Below are 19,770 nucleotides of genomic sequence, written 5' to 3'. Positions count from 1 at the left end.
CAGATGAGAATTCTCCCTGCCAGCAGTTTTCTCCTCATCTCACGGTAGTTTAAGCATCTCCGAGGAGGTCATTTGATGGATGGTGCTTCATCCATACAAACCACAATTCCTTTATCTCAGCAGCTTTTGTGAAAGACAAAACACAGCAGCAGAGGAGAGGACGCAGAAATTAGACTTGATTTTTTTATCTCGTTGCGGAAATGCACACTTGCCATAAAAAATCCCTTAATTGTGAAATCTGAACATGGTCCACATGTTACAGAGGATGTCATGATTTCTGCAACAACTATTAACATTTTCTATAAAGAATAACAATTACAATGTCCTTAAAATTACATTTCATGCATCATGTAATGTTGCTGTGTGAATGTTAGCTGTCTGCCAAAACTATTGTAAAGCTGAAAATGAATGAATAACAAAGTTGTCGGCTTGGGAAAAAAGAAGTTGAATTACTCGAACGAGTCGTCTGTCGTTCTAATTTGGCAAGGTGTCCTATGTCAACAAACCAAATGGTTAAAGTTTTCAGACAGACTTTTTGCCCTCGCTATGGCAAGGCTGAATCGTAAATAGCTTAATAGATCAGACAGAGAAGCCATTTATCACAAAGTGAGCAGATAAAACATGTTTGCTTGTGGAGGGAAACTTCAGGAGACACTGGTTATTTTTTTACCAAGTGCAGAAGTCAATGAATGCTCCACAGGCTTTGCTGTCCTTGTATTTCAAAGGTTTGATCAGACCTTTATTCAAAGGTTTCCTTGGAAACCAGAGATCTCACCAGAAACCGTGATTTACTATCACCATTGAATGAAATGTTTGTCCTATTTTCCGTTAATTAGAACACCAGAAATATTTTGCAGTAATAAAAAAAATGTTTTTGAACCCAAAGGTCAAACTCGAGTCACAGTGATTTAAAAATATGTTTGTGATGCAAACACTTGGTACAATGCATCAATGAATCTAAAGAATTGAACTGATGTGAGGAGCTGAAGTCACGCATATATATCACCTTGCTTATAGAAAATATAACCATAATTATAAATAATAAATACAATTTATTGTCCCTTATTTAATGCCCTTGTGTCTTCTGTCTTGTGCTGGTTCATTGTGGTTTGTGTGGTGAGTTCACGTGTCTAGTCTAGTCTAGTCTAGTCTAGTCTAGTCTAGTCTAGTCTTTATGTTCATCTTTAAAGTTTATTTTAGTCTTGTTTAAGTGTATTTAGTATTAGTCATGTTATTGTATCCCTGTTTTGTTCTGTTACCCCCGCGTGGGTCTTTGTTTTATTATTTATTAAATATGTTAACCCCTTACCCGCTGTCTGCACCTGGGTCCTCTCTCCGTGTCTCACCACTCGAGAATCATGACAATTCCATTAAGGTCCTTTCTAATGATGGTTATACATCCTTTTACATTTTGTTAATGTTGCAAAAAGCAATGGATGTAACCACTTACAGTAGATTTAAACAGAGTGAAAAAATAAATGTTATGTTAACCTTAAACAGGTTAACATGACACATGTGTGACAGAGGCGCTTACTAACCTCATCTGTGCAAAGTTTTATCCACAATTTCAACTCAAGTCATGACCGTGATGAGTTTGCAAACACAATAACCTTGGCATTATATGTGCAAGGACACTAGAGGACTTTTTTCTGTGATTCATCTGAATTTTAAATTAATCAGTTTAAAAAGGCAGTCCCGGTACAAAATGAGCAAGCTCACAGTTCATAGCTGAAATAAAAAAATGTTTTAGCCTAGTTATCGAATGTGTTTCCAAAAAATATGACATTCAAATTGATGAAATGAAATTCTGAAAGTCTTAAAACCTTCTCAAAGTGCATGGCCTTGTAAACTCGTTACAATCCACTTTAAACTTAAAGATGGTGTAACACACACAGTTTCTGAAAATCTCATATTAATCTTGAGTACCTATACAGTAGTATTGCACACATTGTATCTTCAAGAGTATTTATAAAAATGTATAAAAGACAGAGACAGCTGTACGATTATTTCAGGAAAAAGACGAGCTGCTGGAGGCGGGTAGGAGGGAAGAACTACAGCAGGAGCACACAATACATCATCGCATTATCCCTGCATACGTTCGTGTCGACCATGTAAACCTACACTGTAAAGAAGTTAAAACGCATGAAATATCATGTTGCCCCATCTAAAAAAATGCAAAACAGAGATAACTAAACTACTTTGTGCATAACTTTTATGCTCTAGAAATAAATAAAAATATTTTTCCAAATGATAAATTCTGCAATTGATGTGCACCACACATACATGCAAACGCTCCAGCCTGATCTTATCGTTATTCATAACTATTTTACGAAGTGGCTCATTCGTATTAATTTGTACATTGTGAATCGTACAAAAACACAGAGTTACTAGAAAAAAGCAATATTGAAGCCCCTCCCCTAACGTCGCTGGTGCAAAATCAAATTGTACAAAAATGTGCGAATGAAATCGAACAAATTCACACGAATTAGCCACATTGTAAAACAGTTACGCTTTTGCCTTGAGATTGTGTTGAACGCTCTCATCTGACATGTTCATCAACATCAAAATAATATTCATAGTGAGTCTTTCTCTGAGAATCTGAGGATATGTTCTGCCTGTAATTGCCTTCACAAGTGTTTTTCTTTTCTTTGTTTTTAAACAGGTGGGTGTAAATCTCAGATGATATGAATATAGAGCAGGCTGTCTCCAGACAGGCAAATCTAATCTTTCATGATCCAGCGGCATCTATTATTATTAGTTTGCCATGAAAAGAAAACTCATTTGGAAATCAGAGAGAGATAATTAAATGCCAAACAAGTTCATCCCCAAAGACAAACCACCACATATTATAGACTGTGGAAATGCAATACAAGAATTTAGATAACTTACCTGGATTATAATAAACAAGGTCTAACCTTTTACTTAACACATGACACAAGAAAAATGATTTCATTGTTTATTCACCCTGAATGCTTTTCAAATAAATTTGCTGTCATAAAGAAAATATATGAATTAGTCTATGACTCAAGACTTCATAACTTGGCCAAGCTAGTCACGATTATGCAAGCAAGACGTGTCACGCATTGGAATTAATCTGTTAAATTCAAGGTTCTCAGGGCACTACATTATACAAAACACAACATCCAACCAAGGTCTTTCATACTAATGTTCAACATATTACATCATAATCCACAGAATGCTTCATTTTATTTGACACAACAAGCTAAATATTGAATCATGTGAAAAATATTTTCCAACCGACATCTGAGGGGTGTCAATGGGTCATGTAACAATGTGTTTCAACGTCAAGTCCTACCTTGACATTCCACCTATACAAGCCGTGAACCCATTTAAGTAATGCAAAAAGGCAAAGGTGCCAATCATCCGTAGACAACCTGCATGTATGCTTTACGAGTGCAAAGGGCCCACGTGAATGGACATTATTTTCATTAAATGCGCCAAAGGGCACAACTGAAAAACCTTGAAATGTTTTAAAACTTCTTTAAGACAAGGAAACACAAGAAAATATCAGAGGAAAGTGTTTGACGCCAGGGTCTCCATGTAATAAGCATGAAAAATCGCGCTAGTAAAGCACTTTTAAAAGATTCCTAGAAGATGCACAGATGAGATCTCTTTGATATCTCAGTTCTTTCTCACAAGACAACAATGAGATTAAATTGGGGCCAATGGAATCATTTGTTTCAGTCTCATCTGTGTCTCAGATATTTCTCTGAAGAAAAAGAGTCAGAAATCTCACAAATGTCTCTGTCATTAGAGTTTCAGAAGAGATGTCAACAATGTCCAAACTGAGCTCAGATTTGTCAAGACTTTGATCAAAAGTCAATATTATTGAAGATCTATATGAATTCAAACATTTCTCATCAAATTTAACCAAATGGGACCCCTACAGTCTCTACAATCCATAATCTTCATGGATTAGAACAATTGTCTCATTTGTCTTTTCATATCTACCGTTTCTTGATAAGAAGTTGATACTGAAATGACACTCGACAGAGAACCAAGTCAAATCTTCTGAGAAGGAAAATGTCAGAACAATGAAGTTTCCCACTTGGTTGTTCCATAACCTTTCTGTTGCAAATACGTTTCCTTATAGTGAAACAAGTTTCCAGACTTTAAAAAGGTAAGAAAGAAATGATCATTCAAAAAACTTTTGACTGGGTTCTTTGGGGAACTAGAAATGGTTCTTCTATTCGAAGCTTGTATATTGAGTAGCTTCACAGTCGCTCAGTGTAATGATTTAACACTCACACATTTACTTCTAATAAATACTGTCATGTAATTGGCTGTTTACACAATGCAGACACACAGCATGAATAATGAATTCCTGACTAATCGCACCAGCTGTGAAGAATTCCTTTCATAAAATAATTACAAAGTATCCCGATGAGATGTGCCAAACAGAAGCATTATAGCCAGGCTTTTGTTTGCATGCATCATTGAGCCGTGATATAAATGCTGTTCAGTGATATGGAGTATATTGGCATTATTCCAAAATCCTGTAAAATGGCTTCCTTCAATCTGGGAAATTAACCTAGTAAAATATAAAGACGACAGGATGTAAAAAAAGAAACTTGTTTCACGTATGGAAAAGAGCGAAGTCTCCTTATTACAAGAGAATCATCTCCACACATTATTAATATCAAGATCACAACGATCCTATCAGCTAAAAATATTATTTCTGGTTGCATTCATCGGATAAAAAAATTGTTTTGTTTTATTTTGCACAGTTACTCCAATAGACATATAGAGCAAACAAAAAAATACATCTTTTCTTTTTCATGTAAGAACAAAGTATTCAAATTTTTTATTAATTTTTTCGTTCAATTTAATGCAGTTTTTGTTTCAAACTGAGGTGGTGATAGAGAGACAACGGTTACAGATCTAATGAAATATATGAAGAGTTTGGATCCAAAATGAGATATAATGTTTTTTTACTGTGCATTCCAACTAATATCTATCAAACTGCAGTTGGTTGGTTTTGATTTAAGCCATGATGACAAAAAATACTGCTAACTAACACAATAAAACACAACAAAAAATGTAAACATGAAAAAAACTGTAAGGCTATCTCATCTTGGAACCAAACTCTTCATATATTCATCATACTTTATTTCTTGTTTCTGAACTAACTACAATGCATTCTGGGATTGCACTCCATCAAGAATAAATTCTTTGACACTTTAGAATGTAACCGAAATAAAGGTGTCTGAGGCAGCATAAAGGTGGCATCTTTTGAACGTGAGGTGCGTTGCCGACGATGCCCTGAAACGTTGCTTTCGGAGGCGATTCACTGGGTCTTAGTATGGAGCGATTTTCGTCAATTATTCTCAGAAGCAGTTCAAAAACGACAAACAAATGAATCTATGGATTGGAGAAGTGATGCGTGGACACCGAGACTGAAGGCTGGACAGACAAATCAATACTTCCAGTTTGAAATTCACCCAAATGCTCTCTTATTTTCTCCATTGCATCACGAAACGGTTTCTTTAAATCTCTTGTTTTTCTGCTCTCTCTCTATGGTTTTGTAATGGCTCTGGTTGATGGTTGGTTTAATAACTCTTGTGTTTAATATTAAATGAGGAGAGGCCAGTAAACAGGGACTTTGTAAGTATTCCGTATTGAAATCCATCTTACCTGCCGAGGTCTCCAGCCGCCGCTCGACGGGCCATTGTGTGCATCCTGCAGAACAACATATTTATCATTCCTGAACCATGCGAGAAAATGGCCAAATTGACCAATTATTCAGAAACAGAAGTGCAGATTCTGCATAATGTCAGCTCTGGAATTGTGCAGAATTGGCTGTCGTCGGGCGAGAGCCGTCCGTTTAGCGGCTCGCTTTCGCTGCTCATGGCGATTTAATATTAAGAGTAATTGGACGGCTTCTGTTGACTCCAGTGAGGATTCACTGCTGAGAAACTTTTAAAAGGACAGAGATCAGTGAACAAAGGACACAAACATACCTGGTGATCAATGGTCTTATCTAGAGTATTTCAAACCTATAGAGTATAAATAAAAAAAATGATTCCTGGCACGCAAAGATATAGATATAGATATGCGAGAATTTTACTTTATTCTACTTCATAACATTATTGATTGCAGGGGACTTTTTCTATGTACAGTTTTTATTCTTTGTTCATGTTCTGTAAGGGGTTTACTGACAAATGTGTTAAAACAATCACTAAATCACGCGTTTTAAAGTCACACATTCAGGTGAAAGGTTTGTGAAAACAGTCTCAAAACAGCATCTGAAAATATAACTAGAACCTTTTCTGAAGAAAAATTCAAAGTGGTGCTTGTTCGTGCGATACTCGCCATCATGAGGCTGAAACGCTGTGGGGGATTGTTAACAGGTTTTTTATTGGCCCACATCAGAACAACTATGATATTCTGGATTGACTCTGGTCTTCCTTCGACACACATCTTAGATTTTTAAGTCTTTAAGAAGCTGCATTTTATCGCCATATCACCAACTCACCAAAGCTTACGACATAATGTTATGTCCAAATGCATCCTGATCTCCCGTGAATGCATAATTTTTTAAGAGGTCGACAATTAGTGTACATTTAGAAAAAAGCTATAAAGAAGCACCTTCTATTGTGCAAACCTTAAACATGCATTATGTCATGATTCTGCCTTCTCTTGTCTTGATTTTCTGGTCTGGGGCAGAATCATGACAGACTCACGTGTTTTATGTGGAGAGAAACATATTATTGTCAATCAGGACATAATATGCGTTCTCTCCAGTCTCGTCATTTGGCCCCGCCCCTCTCGTTCCTAGTATAGCTTTCCTCCTGTGTCTCATTACCCACACCTGCCCATCGTTATCTCCTTTGTTAGTCTCCCTATATAATGCCCTCTTGTCTATTGTCTTGTGCTGGTTTGTTGTACATGTTTGCTGCACTGTATTAGTCTGCCAAGTTCATGTATGTATAATGTCAAGGGCCTTGTTTTCCTAGTTGTTTATTTTTGCCCCCCTTGTGGAAAGTATTTGGTTTGGTTAGAGTTTTTCCCCATCGTGGATGTTTGTTTTGTGCTTTATAATAAAGCTTCTGTTAACCCCTTCATTGTCGCTGCCTGCAATTGGGTTCTTCCTCTGTGATTCGTGACACATTATTAGGACCCCTAATAAAAAATTGTGGTGAGGAAGGCGAGACGAGAACCGTGACACAGGGCCGGTGGCGTGAGTGATAAGTGCAATCAGCTATGCGCGCATCGGTCCCACATCTCTCACGGAGGAGACCGGGAGCTTAAAAGGACGACCGGCAGGACTGTTGACGAGAGAGGACCGGGCCCAGACATTGTATTAAGTTTGTGTTTGTTTTATGGCCGGCAATCGACAGTGAGGTGGCTGCCGGTCTTTACTTCCGTGTTTATTGTTTATTTATGTTTAAAGTTTTAGTGTTTGAATGTCCGCCGGTTCCCGCCTCCTTCCTTCCCTTCTATGGAACTTTGCTACAAAAATGATGTTTAAATCTAATCTTAAAATTTTCGTGCAATGTCATCCATGCCAATTTTCCCAGACTTAGTGTATTATCTGCTCAAATGTTCTTTCTATGGTGAATTTTTGTTTCTCATAGAGGATAGATAGAGTTGCCTGACAATAACTGAACAATGAAATACAAAAACCCGATCATCTCCGCAAAACAAAATAATGTTCAATGCTGCAAAGCCTTCGATTAGAGGTTACAGATATTCAATACCAAGATCTTTTCTATTAAAGCAAACGTTGGATATGATCTACCGAACATACAAGTGAAGAAAATGAACAAGAACAAACTTTCATAACAGATGCTTTCATTTAATTGAACAGAAACACATAATGGGTTTAAAGCCCGTTGTTAAAATCAATCCAATCGTGGGTTCCAACACATTTGAATGATTATGAATCAATGACATGAACCCAATGTCTCTCTGGTGGCTCCTGATGGAAATGATTCACTGTCGACACAAAGGTAGTCCATCTTTTTTCTGCATCTGTCCATTCTATATCTGAAACAAGTTCTCAGATACATTTAGATCTACTTTGGTAACTTTTAACAAATATACATGTCTTTGATTCTTCATTTCAGAGTATCAGGAAGGACCTGCATGGAACAACAATCTTAAAATGAAATACAAAATAGGAACATAGGACATTTAGAAAATATTGCAAATCATATCAAAATATGTGTTTTACATACAACAAAAGCTTTCTACACAGATGAGAGGCCACATAAAACCAGACAATGTTCAAAGGGATGCCATGTCTTCGCCAAGCATTTTCCTTTGTTTCTAGACCATTGTCTTGTTCACAGCAAGAACAATAACTGTAAAGATAACTAACAAAAAGATATTAGCATCCACATCAATTGGTTTTTTAAACATTATTTTACAGTTACCATTATTGCTATGAACGGGTAAAGTCTAATTCTGGGATCCACCTTGCTCAAAGTTGTATTCTCCAATATATCTGCTACATTGGTAATTGTAAATCAAAATTACACCTGTACTAACATGAATGCATTTAGATTCAGAAGGACAAATTGCATGTGGTCACATGACCATATTCCACCAGACATTCCAGAGGATGATACTCTCCAATGTTATCCATATTCAGCCTGTCATTATCATTATAATGCCGTACTGAACAAATTTACACAGTTCTCCATACTTGCAAAGGTAAATCCATCCTACAGCACTTGGTTAAAACATGGAGAAAAAGAATTTGGGCCAGTTTTCCTTGTTAACTTGGATTATGATTTGGACTCTTACTAAATTACCACACAACCCAGAAAATGTTCAAAGTCTTGGCCATAAATTTTCTCCCGGGTGCCTCGTGATACACAGCGTTTTCAGTTAAGCCCGCAACAAAATCACAGACCTGTAAATAATTATCATATAAAACTACTACAGTCTGATAGTGGCTTATGACTTATTGGAGATAATTCTCAAAAAAAAGAGGATTCACAAACATCCTTATGTGTAAATGTTCAAATACCTTCACTTCACTGGAATATAATAAATACCACTCAACATCAGTCGAGCCATGTAACTAAGGGCCAAATGAAGAAGAAATTGCTTGCCTTAATGTCTTCATAACTTTGTAAAAACAATGAAATGATCGGATATTATAGACGGGGTGAGGCTATTCACATATAGATGCAACGTTTGGCATACAGACTGAAAACTGAGAAATATTTCAAATATTTCAGACTAACCGTTCGTTTTCTGGACTTTATATACTTTTAAATACTATTTAAATACTTATTAGAACACTAATACGAAGTCATGTGCATTTGAGAGGGCAATTTCCAGAAAACAATGAAACTTAAGTAAAGCAATTGATTTGACATCACAATACTTGCTAAGCAGTCAAGATCAAACTCTCGAGGGTGCCGCCCATAACCATATCCAAGACTCAATCTTAAAGGGATAGTTCACCCAAAAATGAACATTCTGTCATCACCCCCTCTCTTGTTGTTCCAAACCTGTACACATTACCATGTTCTGATGAGCACAGAGAAAAATATTTGGACTAATGACTGTAACCAAACAGATGTTGGACCCCATTGACTAAAAGAGTAGGAACAATCACAATGGTAGTCAAAAGTGCCCCAGAACTGTTTGCTTGCCCACATTCTTCAAAATATTTTCTTTTCTGTTCAACAGAACAAAAAAAAAGTAAAGGTAATTTTAGTCAATGGTGGCCAAGAACTGTTTGGTATCAAGCATTCTTCCAAATATCTTTCTCTCTGTTCATCAGAACAAAGAAATGTATAAGGATTTGGAACAACTCAAAGGTGTGTAAATGAAGACAGAATTTAGTATTTTTGGGTGAACTTTAAGACTTATTCCAAGACCAAGAACCAGACTGATAATGAACTAACACTTAATATTTATAACAGAATTCCTTGAAAATACACATTAAGCAAGAGCCACTGCATTCTTACAAACTCTCTGAAGAACGATATTGCACCAATCTGCGTAATAAACTGCTGTCCATAAGCAAAGACTTCACACCAAGACTCTAAAGGAACAGTTCGCAAAAAAATGTAATCCACTTGGAGACGCAAACCAACCCATAGAAAGCGCAAGTGATGGAGTGATATGTTGTAATGAGTGAATTGGAGATACAGTAGCTTATCTTGAACTAATTTGCACCATTATACGTCCCCCCCCCCCACCATCTTGTTTTGTCATATGCTGGCATAGGTTCTGTTAAAACAAACTGTGCACTGTGTGAAGTCAATGAGTGAATCACAGAAAAATTCCCTTTAACACCTATCGGCACATATAAAGTGTCAATGTTGTTTCTCGTGTAAGTGTGGATTCAAATCAATAATGGATGTCCCTGGACGTCTAACACAGGAAACTTACTAAAACAACAATGAGTCCGCCGTTGAATCTGCCGGGAAGGGTTTATGAAGAACGTCGGCTGACGGGAGAAGAGATATTGCTCTGCAGTCTCCAGATAATTCATTGTCACAATGTAGTCTTTAGACAAGAGTTGAACGATCTGGAGATAGGGTTCCAATCGGACGCCTTTCAGGGCTGCTTACACGATGATGGTTTTTTTGCAGGACAGAAAAGACGACAGTTGTTCTTGTGCTTTACAGGGGAAATACAAGAAAGCCAGAAAAGGTGGAGTATTGCCATCCACCGACCAGATTGCCCTTCTCCAGCTTTAGGTAAACTTTGTCTTCCTTGTTGAGGTGCAGGAGGACGCCATTGGTGGCTGCTTCACGCGTGACATCTTTGTCTCCGGCGAAGGCAGAAATGACCGGCTTTCCGTTTAACATTAAATTCACCTGAAGCACAGAGAGCAAATCAATGCAGAGCTTCTTATTCCACACATATTTTCAGTAGTTAAAGCCTGTTTACACCAAGAACGACAACTATAACATTTAGATCATTATTTTAAATCCACAAGTACTGTATGCAGTGATATAATTATACTGTATTTATACATAGGCACAATATGGTCGGGATTATTGTCCGAGCATTTTTACAGCTGTTAAATGAAAAAAAATAGACAGCCAATCAAAATTCATTCAGATTTCATGGGCTCACAGATTCAAAGTGTGAAACTGCAGCATGCAAGCTTAGAATAAACCTGTATGGATGACTTAAAAAGGATTATACATAGCACTGTTTTTACACAAATCACGACTAAACCTTGGTTAAAGTCTGACTTTTAAGCAGCTTTTATAAACATACCTTAGAAAAAAACATAAATCTTAGGACAAAACAATGGCACAGACATTTTATTTCAGTTATTTCAGTTGAGACAGCTCAAACATGCATTTTGGTCTGGGATTACGAATCGTCTGTGAAACTAAGCATAAGTGTCCTTGGTGTGAACAATATTAATGATTGCCAATTTTTATATTTGTCTCTTTTCACATACATTGTTTTAATATATTTGTACAAACACTATATTTTTGTACATCCCTACATACATTGCTGACTGTAATAAAACTTCTTAAAGGAATAGCTCAGCCAAAAATTGTAATTCTGTCATCATTCACGCCCCCTCGGATTGTTTGAAACCTGTTTACATTTCTCTGTTCTGTTGAACACAAAGGAAGATATTTGGAAGAATGTCAGTAACAAAACAGATCTCATCCACCATTGAATGCCAAAGTAGGGGAAAATAAATACTATGGCAGTCAATGAGGGATGAGATCTGTTGATCTCCCTTGTGTTCATTTACACAATTTATAAAGTTTATAATATTATTTTTATTGATTATTTATAAATGTATACAGGTTAGGGACAAAGTTAATAATGTCAGAATTTTCATTTTTGTCTTTTAGAAGGTGTTTCTCCCATTCCATAAAAAACGACAATAACTTAGGCAGCAATAACAAGAGATCTTGAAATATGTCAGTGCCTGTTTTTTTTCCTATATTATGTATTAAAAAATCTATTAACAGGATTTACTTCACATACTTGCAATCTTTTGTTTAGTATAATAATAAGAGTTTACACAATCATGAAAATAACATCACAATCTTTTTCGCCACCATTTTTGTCACATTTCTAATTCTCTGGTATCCCTTTGCCTTTTTACTAACACACAACAGTAAAAAGTTCAGAAATGACACATTTATTCATGCTCATTTGTTTAATTCACTATAACACCTTCTTATTTTAACACTTGATCTTATGCTTTAATGCATTACGCTAAGGTCTAACTATGAATAGAAAATGATTGTCATGAAATAAAACATACATCTGATGGTCAATCATAAGATCCTACAAATGCAATGTAAGGAATAACTTATGCATTACTAATCATAGGTGTTTTTTAATGTAACCCCCTTTGCTTTGTTCAAACATGACTTTAAAATGAGAAGCCGTGTGACATTGTTTCTTTACTCACTTGGATGGTCTGGCTCTGGTAAACTTTAATAACGTGAAAGTTAAAGCTGTAGATTCCTTTCCGGGGACACAGGAACACGGATTCCAGCGTGAAATAGTTTCCTATGTTGACAAGAACCTGCAAAAGGTTGACAGTGAAATCCATCTGTTATTTGTTCTGTGAAGGATTTACCACTCATGATGCTGAAAGACTATGGGATGTGTTAGTTGGAGATTAGAACAGACAGCTGAAATGAAAAATGCATTCGGTCATGCATTCAATGGGACTTCTCCACATAAGACATCGGCAGCGGTGAAGAGACCTTTCATTCAGTCATTCAGCCTGCAGATGTTTCTCATTCGAGGGCAGATGGATATAAATCACAACAGCTATATATTAAAACACTACATGTAGAATTTAAACGTTTAACACATAGAGGCGACATAAATGTGTTTATACTTGAATGACAATTGAGGGTAACAGTATAACACACACTTCATTTACACAGAAGCAGACCAATACAAAGTCACTCAGCAGTGAAAAGACTATGGAGTGCGAGACTAAAGTGCCAACGCGTAAGCAAAATTTAACACAAGCTTCTGTTATTTTAAGACAGTTCTATGAATCTCTGGTTTTCCTTTAACTATCTATCTATATTTGCAAAATGCATGGCTTCCTTTTTCTATTGATAGACCCTTTTAACTACCCAACATTTTCTTCGCAAATGAAGGGTATCCATAGATTTTACAGGTTCTTCATGCATTTACACAGAGACTAAATCTGCTGCTGAGGACACAGTGACAAACACATCGTAGACTTCGGCTTTGTTTAGCTTTTGGACGTAGAAAAAGCCAAAACTTTTCTGGTGAAACAATGAAAACAAAATCCTGTTAGTGGCAAACATTGTCTTACATGTACAACGCCACACAACTGGATTACAAAGATTAAAAACCATAATCAATCTCACAGGACTCAAAATGAAATTTGGGGTCGTGTTACATAAAAATGGATTAAAGTGAACATCAGAAAGAATTATTATTTATCTGTCCACCTGTCTGATATCATTCTCCATCATAAAGTAGTGTAGAAAGTACGTGCACACTACTCAACTGATAACGTGGAAGACTAAAAATAAGAAAATTATTTTCTTTTGGTTGCTTTTTTCTTCTTATGACTGAGTGTAAGATCTCTTCATTCAATCTAAAAGGAACAAGAGATCCAAGAAAAAGAGCATTACTGTATGAGTTGATCAATTTGAAAAATATTGATATCTCTTTCGTACAAGAAACAAACTCTTTTGTTGATAACAAAGTGGATTGTCAGAGGGAACGGGAGGGTACTGAGTCATGGAAGCTCTAGTAGTGCTGGAGTGGGTTTTTTATTTTAAAAGTCTTTTTTGACAGTTTCAAAGTGGAAGACGTGATATCGGGGAGGCTGCTTAAAGTAAGTCAAATTATGAAAGGAAAACCATGACTTTAATCGATGTATATGCTCCTGTCAATGCCAGAGAAAGAATGCTTTTCTTTGTAAAACTGTCTGACACACTTGATGGATGTGATTCTGAAGATTTTATTTTTCTAGCGGGAGACTTTAACTGTACAGGTAGATCGCAATCATGTTGAACCATATATGTGTATGTCATCAAGAGATAAGCTTGCTTGTATTATAGAAAGGTTTCATTTAACAGATGTATGGCGTGAAATGCATGGCTATTATAGATCGTTTTCTTGGTCTCATTGCCGGGAAATGATCTTTCAATGGCAAGAATTGACAGGATATACTGTTTTAAACATCAATCTTAGATTTGTATGTCTCGTTCTGTCACTCCTGTTAGTTTTTCAGATCATTGTTTGGTTTGTGAGAATGTTCTTATTAACTCTTTTGAGGTTAAAGGTGCAAATTGGCATTTTAACATTTCTTTGGTGAATGTTTTAAAAAAGTGTTTTGGTTGCATTGGAGATCGTCGTTACAGCAGTTTAAGTCAATTCAGCAATGGTGGGATGTAGGGTAAATTCACGTTCATACACTCCAGAATTCCAGAAATACAGTTAAGCTAAAAGAGATATTGAGTTACAAACCTTAAATGATTCCTCTCATGATCAAAACCCTTTCTCAAATAATTAAAGATAAAATAAATGTTTTAGCATATCTGCTTGGAATCGGAGGACAAGGAGCATTAGTGAGATCACGCTTTCAAAGTATGAATGAAATGGATGCACCAACTAATTTCTCTTTTTCTCTTTAACTTAAGTATGGTTCAAGCTTATAAATTCATTCCCTTTGGGATGTTGATTGGGGAGACTTGAAGGAACCAGAAGAAATGCATAGTTTTATAACACTTCTAAAGGTGCCGAACGAAAATGTTGACCTAGAGCCAACCGTTGACATTGCCTGAATTGTACTCAGCCGTGATGAGCTTGGCAAATGGTAAAATCCAGGCATTGATGGAATTTCAATTGAATTTTTTTATTTTGAAAGAAATGGAATGACAGACTTTCATCAAAGCTCATGTGGTCACAGTCAGAGATCTGGCCTTGTTGACAGGCCCAGACTTGGACAATGTGGAGAAAACGAATTTGGCGTTCACTAAGTTTGTAAAACTGGACAAATCTTTCAAAGATTTCGGAATTCATTTACGGAAGACTAATAGCTACTTTTGATAAACTGGATGAGGGGTTTTGAATACCTTTCTTGTACTGAAATGATACTCTTTGATGATACAAAAGATAGACAGTTATGATTATAACATTTCTTCCATTGTTGGAGGAAACCCTTTTTTCTGTGAGAAACGTATGTCGTTTTTTTTCTTTGCTATTATATGTTTTTTCTTTCCATTTACGTGTGTTTTTAAGGTGGTTTAGTGATTGTTTTTATAATTTTAATGAATAAAGTGGATTTAAAAACACACACAAAACAAATATATATACCGTACATATTTGAAATTATTCACTATTTTTTGGACTGTTCAAGTTTTTGCTCTAAATGTCACATTAATAATATACTGCGTGTTTAACATGCAATGCATATAATTTGAAATAAATTTAAAAATTGCAAACTTTAAGCATTTCCTTTGAACACATTGTATATGATACATGAATATTTACAAACACAGCCTGAACTCCCCAGACACATGAACGCATAAAAGGCTTTGGGTTCAAACTGGCTGTGATACTGCATTAGGATAACTCAGCATTCCAAACACAAGACCCTCGTGGGTCCACAAACAAGACGACACAATCTTTCTCTTGCATTTTGTGAGGTTTAAGGTACCATTCCCTGTGGCAAAACCTGGAGCGAGAGGCTGGCCAGACGGCTTATTGGACAGTGTTATGTGTGTCAAGCTGGTGAGCGCTCGGGGGCCAGATTGCAGCTGGCCAGTTCTGCACCTTTTTACCTTATTTTTACCTTATCCTGCAGCCAAAGCAATGAGAAGGGAATAAAACAGACTCAAGGGCAAAACCTCCCACTGCTTTTACTGTATCTCAGCAAAACTGAAAAATAATCTTTACCCGTATGCCGCAATTCATCTTCAGAAATGATCTATCTATCTATTATCTATCTATCTATCTATCTATCTATCTATCTATCTATCTATCTATCTATCTATCTATCTATCTATCTATCTATCTATCTATCTATCTATCTATCTATCTATCTATCTATCTATCTACCAACCTACCTACCTACCTACCTACTCATCATCATCATCATCATCATCCATCCATCCATCCATCCATCTATTATTATACGGAGGTCTGTGAACTGAAACACGTATCCAAATGTCCTAATACATAAATGCTTGCTTCTGTTTTTCAGGGGGAAAGGGGGTGAGTAAATGAATGATAAAATACAAACCAAAAACAAGTGAAATTCTTCTCTTTTTAATCTATTTGAAGGACATTGGTAATAAAACCCATTTTCGTCAGCGACACACTCCTGAGGGCGTCCTGTTTGATCCGACTTTGCCTGAAGTTGTTGCCGCATTTATTCTCCCTGTCTTTGACCAGGAAAGCACACTGAATTGAATCAGGTCCTTTCCTGCTTTGTGGGTAGCCAGAAAAAAAGAATATACTGTATAATCCAGACAACTTCATCCATATTACAGTAAGAGGTTGAAACATATTAGAATCGTTTGCATTTCAGTACATCCTTCAACGTTTCTAATTAAAATCAGATTATATTTTAATCATATGGTAGCATGCATCAGACAGCGATACCCAGAAAAAGTCTACAGCACAGACGCATTATTTGACCTCAAACTCAACAAGCACAATAAAAAATCTCTGCCTTTTACTGCTGTGACAGTTTGAGCTATCACTAAAGACCATCGCAATGATATTTCCAACCTGTCTACAAAGGAAACATACACTGTACAATTTCTAGTTTATTTGAACCCATGGCTAAAACTGTTGGTTTAAATGAACCTAGAAAATGTCAATTTTTTACACAACCATCAAACATCCCAACATTACTTTTCTGCATAACTTCATGCAGTATAGAGTTTCATTCTCTCTGTCAATCACTATATGTTCCTGTGACAGATAAGCTTAGCTCTTAGTCACCTGGTATGTGGAATCTGATTTGTTTTCTAGCTCTGAAGCAAAAAGTGACACTCATCACTGTGATTATTCATTTAATTCAAAAACAGCCCAGTCAATGTTCAATAAGTACATTTTTGCAGTACATAGTTCTGATAACTTATGTCATTATGCAAAATAGTAATTCATCCGTCCACGCATTATATTAAACGTATAATTATATTACATGCATAACTTGAGTAAAATAATGATTATGGCAAATTAAATATAACATCTTGTTGTGTTTTTAGAGAGAGTACAACTAAGCAACATGACACTCTATATGATGCAAACAATAGCATTCTGTATAAGTAGATGTATATGTAATGCACCATATTCAGTTTACACCTAATGAATTTGTATGAGGCCTGATTGGACTTCCTGTAATGTAAAGCGTGGCCCAAAATAATTCACAATACAGGATCATAATTCATTACAAAGCAATGACAAAATATGATGGTCCATATAATAAATCACGTACATCAATGCGCAGTCATATGAGTGTAAGTCGAAAAAAACTTTTTGAAAATTGTTTTTTAACTGTGCCATCCAAAATATTTTCCCCAAATCTTAATGATAAAATGCAACATATGAAAGTATAAAATCAGTTTAGTGTGTTATCCTTACCTGGTCGAAATATATGATCCTAGTCTTATTGCTCATCTCTGATGGCTCGTGATTGTTGCTTCTTACCGCAGAGAAAGCCACTTTGGAGTTGGCTGCGCGCACGGAGATGCCGAGCGGCGAGGACGAGCTCTTCCAGTCGGCTGGGTTCGAGTCGCACACCACCAGACATTTTCCCTCCAGGACGATGGGTTCCGTGTCATTCTGCGCCCAAACGAACTCACACAAGACCATGCAGAACAAAAGAACCACACAGTCGACGCACACCTTCTTACGGGGCTTTACAAACGCCATGACGAACAATTTCCAGCACAGCCAAAATCCGAATGCGCTCACGGGGTCCCGTCACTGCGCTTCTGCTCCGGGATTGCACACGTTTACTCCAAACATCAACCCGACGTTTACAAATCTCTTAATGTTACATGAATAGTCATGTTTTAAGAATAATATTGTTTCCTCGTGTTCAAGCGATTCTGTGTTTTTTAACTCCAGATGAAGAGGTTTGGAGAGGTGCGGGTGCGCTCCCGGAGGCTTCGTGGCAGCACCAACCGCACTACCTGCGCAATCGCCCCCTTTTGTCCATACTAGTTTTGCAGTACCAAAGTAAACTTAATCACTTGTAATGACTGCCTTCAGAGCCTCTATGTATGATTCTGTCCCTCTAAACCAAAAGCACTATATAGACAGCCCACACCCGACCCGACGAGCTCAACCACAATGTGTCAGTGGCAGTGAGAAGCCGAGACACCCGTGATGTTGTGTAACATCAGATGATCAATACTCTCCTGAGACTAAGCAAACTCTTTTTTATCATCACGGTTACATCAACATTTTCTGGAAGGTACAGGGCGTGGTTAGTTTTATTAAATAATATTCATATTGCCAAAGTAATTGTCAGGTCGCATCACAGAGGATTGTTTGTTTGATAAACAAATAGAATATTATTTCTCATTTGCTCAGATAAAATCTCATTTGACTATTGGATTTCTCAAATGGAAACTATAGGAGAAGAAATGTAAGTATTTAAATTATTTATTAAATTATTATTATTATACTGTCAAATTACCTAATTAATACATCATCACATTGGCCACATCCCCTAACATCTGGAGTGCCAGAGGAGCCATAGTCCACTATAATTTGAACATCAAAGGATGCCCTATAGTCTTGAATATACCAAAAATATCCATCAATATATTGCAGTGGACAGAAACGGCTGTGTCCCATGAGAATGTTGCATAGCAACTAAAACGCGTCAGAAGTAAAAAAGAACATATTTAGTAACGTAGGTTAAAACAATTCGTGCGTAATATGGCGCAGTGAAGCATTTCTACATTTATGGTTCCGCTTTGCTTTACGCACCTAAAGTTGGAACCATGAATATAGTTTTTCTCAAATGTTTGACTCTTAAGAAAAGCAACGCGCTCGTGTCTGCCTCCTATGTGGTGTGGAGATTGTAAACACGTGAAATGAAATTAGTTTGACTCGATATGTAAACGCAGACGCATGCAAGCAAGTCATTGAATGCTGCATTGATCTTGTTAATGAATAGAGTTTTTCAAGAGGATCTGGGGATGAAGCGCGTGCCAAGAAGTCCATGAAAAATGCATAAAACATTTTGTACTCCCATAATCTCATTGTTGAGGAACTCTGGAGGACGCGTTGGATGCACTTCAGCAAAGCACAGCTTTTCATTTATATCTGCGAGCACAAATTAACAGTGAAGTCACCCGGGAACCCATTTTGCTCGGGGTGACAAATGAATAAATGTGCAGTGTAATATTTGTTGCTTTTATTCTCTTTCCTACACATCACTCATGCGAGCTTTGTCTTGAGAGAATGTTTAAAAGAAAACAAATGCCGAACAGCATACAAAAAGTCTGAGCTGTTTCAGACCATTGTTGGGTAAAATATGGACAAATGAATCTTGAAGATGTCCTTATTTTACTTACCCAGGCATGAATTTTTAGAGTGCATTGCAATATAGTGCATATACTCAACACCACATGTAAGGATGAACTTCTCTTGCTTTGGAAAGCACAGCATCTGATGCGGCCATTCATATTTCAGAATTCATAAATGTTTCAGATGTTTCGACCTTGCGTTCCTGAATCAAAGTAATTCACAAAAAGAAACTTGAGAATTCATAAAGGAAATGAACCGTAGTGAGATATTTGATTGAGTTGTGTATTGCACCATAAAGCT

The 19,770-nt window shown here is 36.6% G+C and overlaps 1 protein-coding gene across 1 annotated transcript; it reads right to left on the bottom strand.

Annotated features, from left to right (window-relative positions):
* Positions 1–7,801: 7,801 nt before the first annotated feature.
* Positions 7,802–18,358, bottom strand: cbln4 (cerebellin 4 precursor). Its single transcript, XM_079479054.1, has 3 exons — positions 17,569–18,358; positions 12,386–12,502; positions 7,802–10,808 (listed from the first exon to the last, which is right to left on the bottom strand). Exons 1-3 carry the CDS (start codon positions 17,857–17,859, stop codon positions 10,611–10,613), a joined length of 606 nt encoding a protein of 201 aa, XP_079335180.1. The 5' UTR covers positions 17,860–18,358; the 3' UTR covers positions 7,802–10,610.
* Positions 18,359–19,770: the final 1,412 nt, after the last annotated feature.

Source organism: Barbatula barbatula (assembly GCF_947034865.1).
Source record: "Barbatula barbatula genome assembly, chromosome: 17".
Taxonomy (NCBI): domain Eukaryota; kingdom Metazoa; phylum Chordata; class Actinopteri; order Cypriniformes; family Nemacheilidae; genus Barbatula; species Barbatula barbatula.
Note: the sequence above shows the minus strand (reverse complement) of the source record. Positions and strands in the feature narration are given on the sequence as shown.

What these genes read in the sequence shown, in the direction of transcription:
- cbln4 (XM_079479054.1), bottom strand. Translation starts at nt 17,859, where the DNA reads ATGGCGTTTGTAAAGCCCCGTAAGAAGGTGTGCGTCGACTGTGTGGTT. An exon ending in GGATCATATATTTCGACCAG is followed by an intron (nt 12,503 to 17,568) that starts GTAAGGATAACA and finishes AACCTTTTGCAG; the next exon opens with GTTCTTGTCAACATAGGAAA. An exon ending in ACCAGAGCCAGACCATCCAA is followed by an intron (nt 10,809 to 12,385) that starts GTGAGTAAAGAA and finishes TCTGTGCTTCAG; the next exon opens with GTGAATTTAATGTTAAACGG.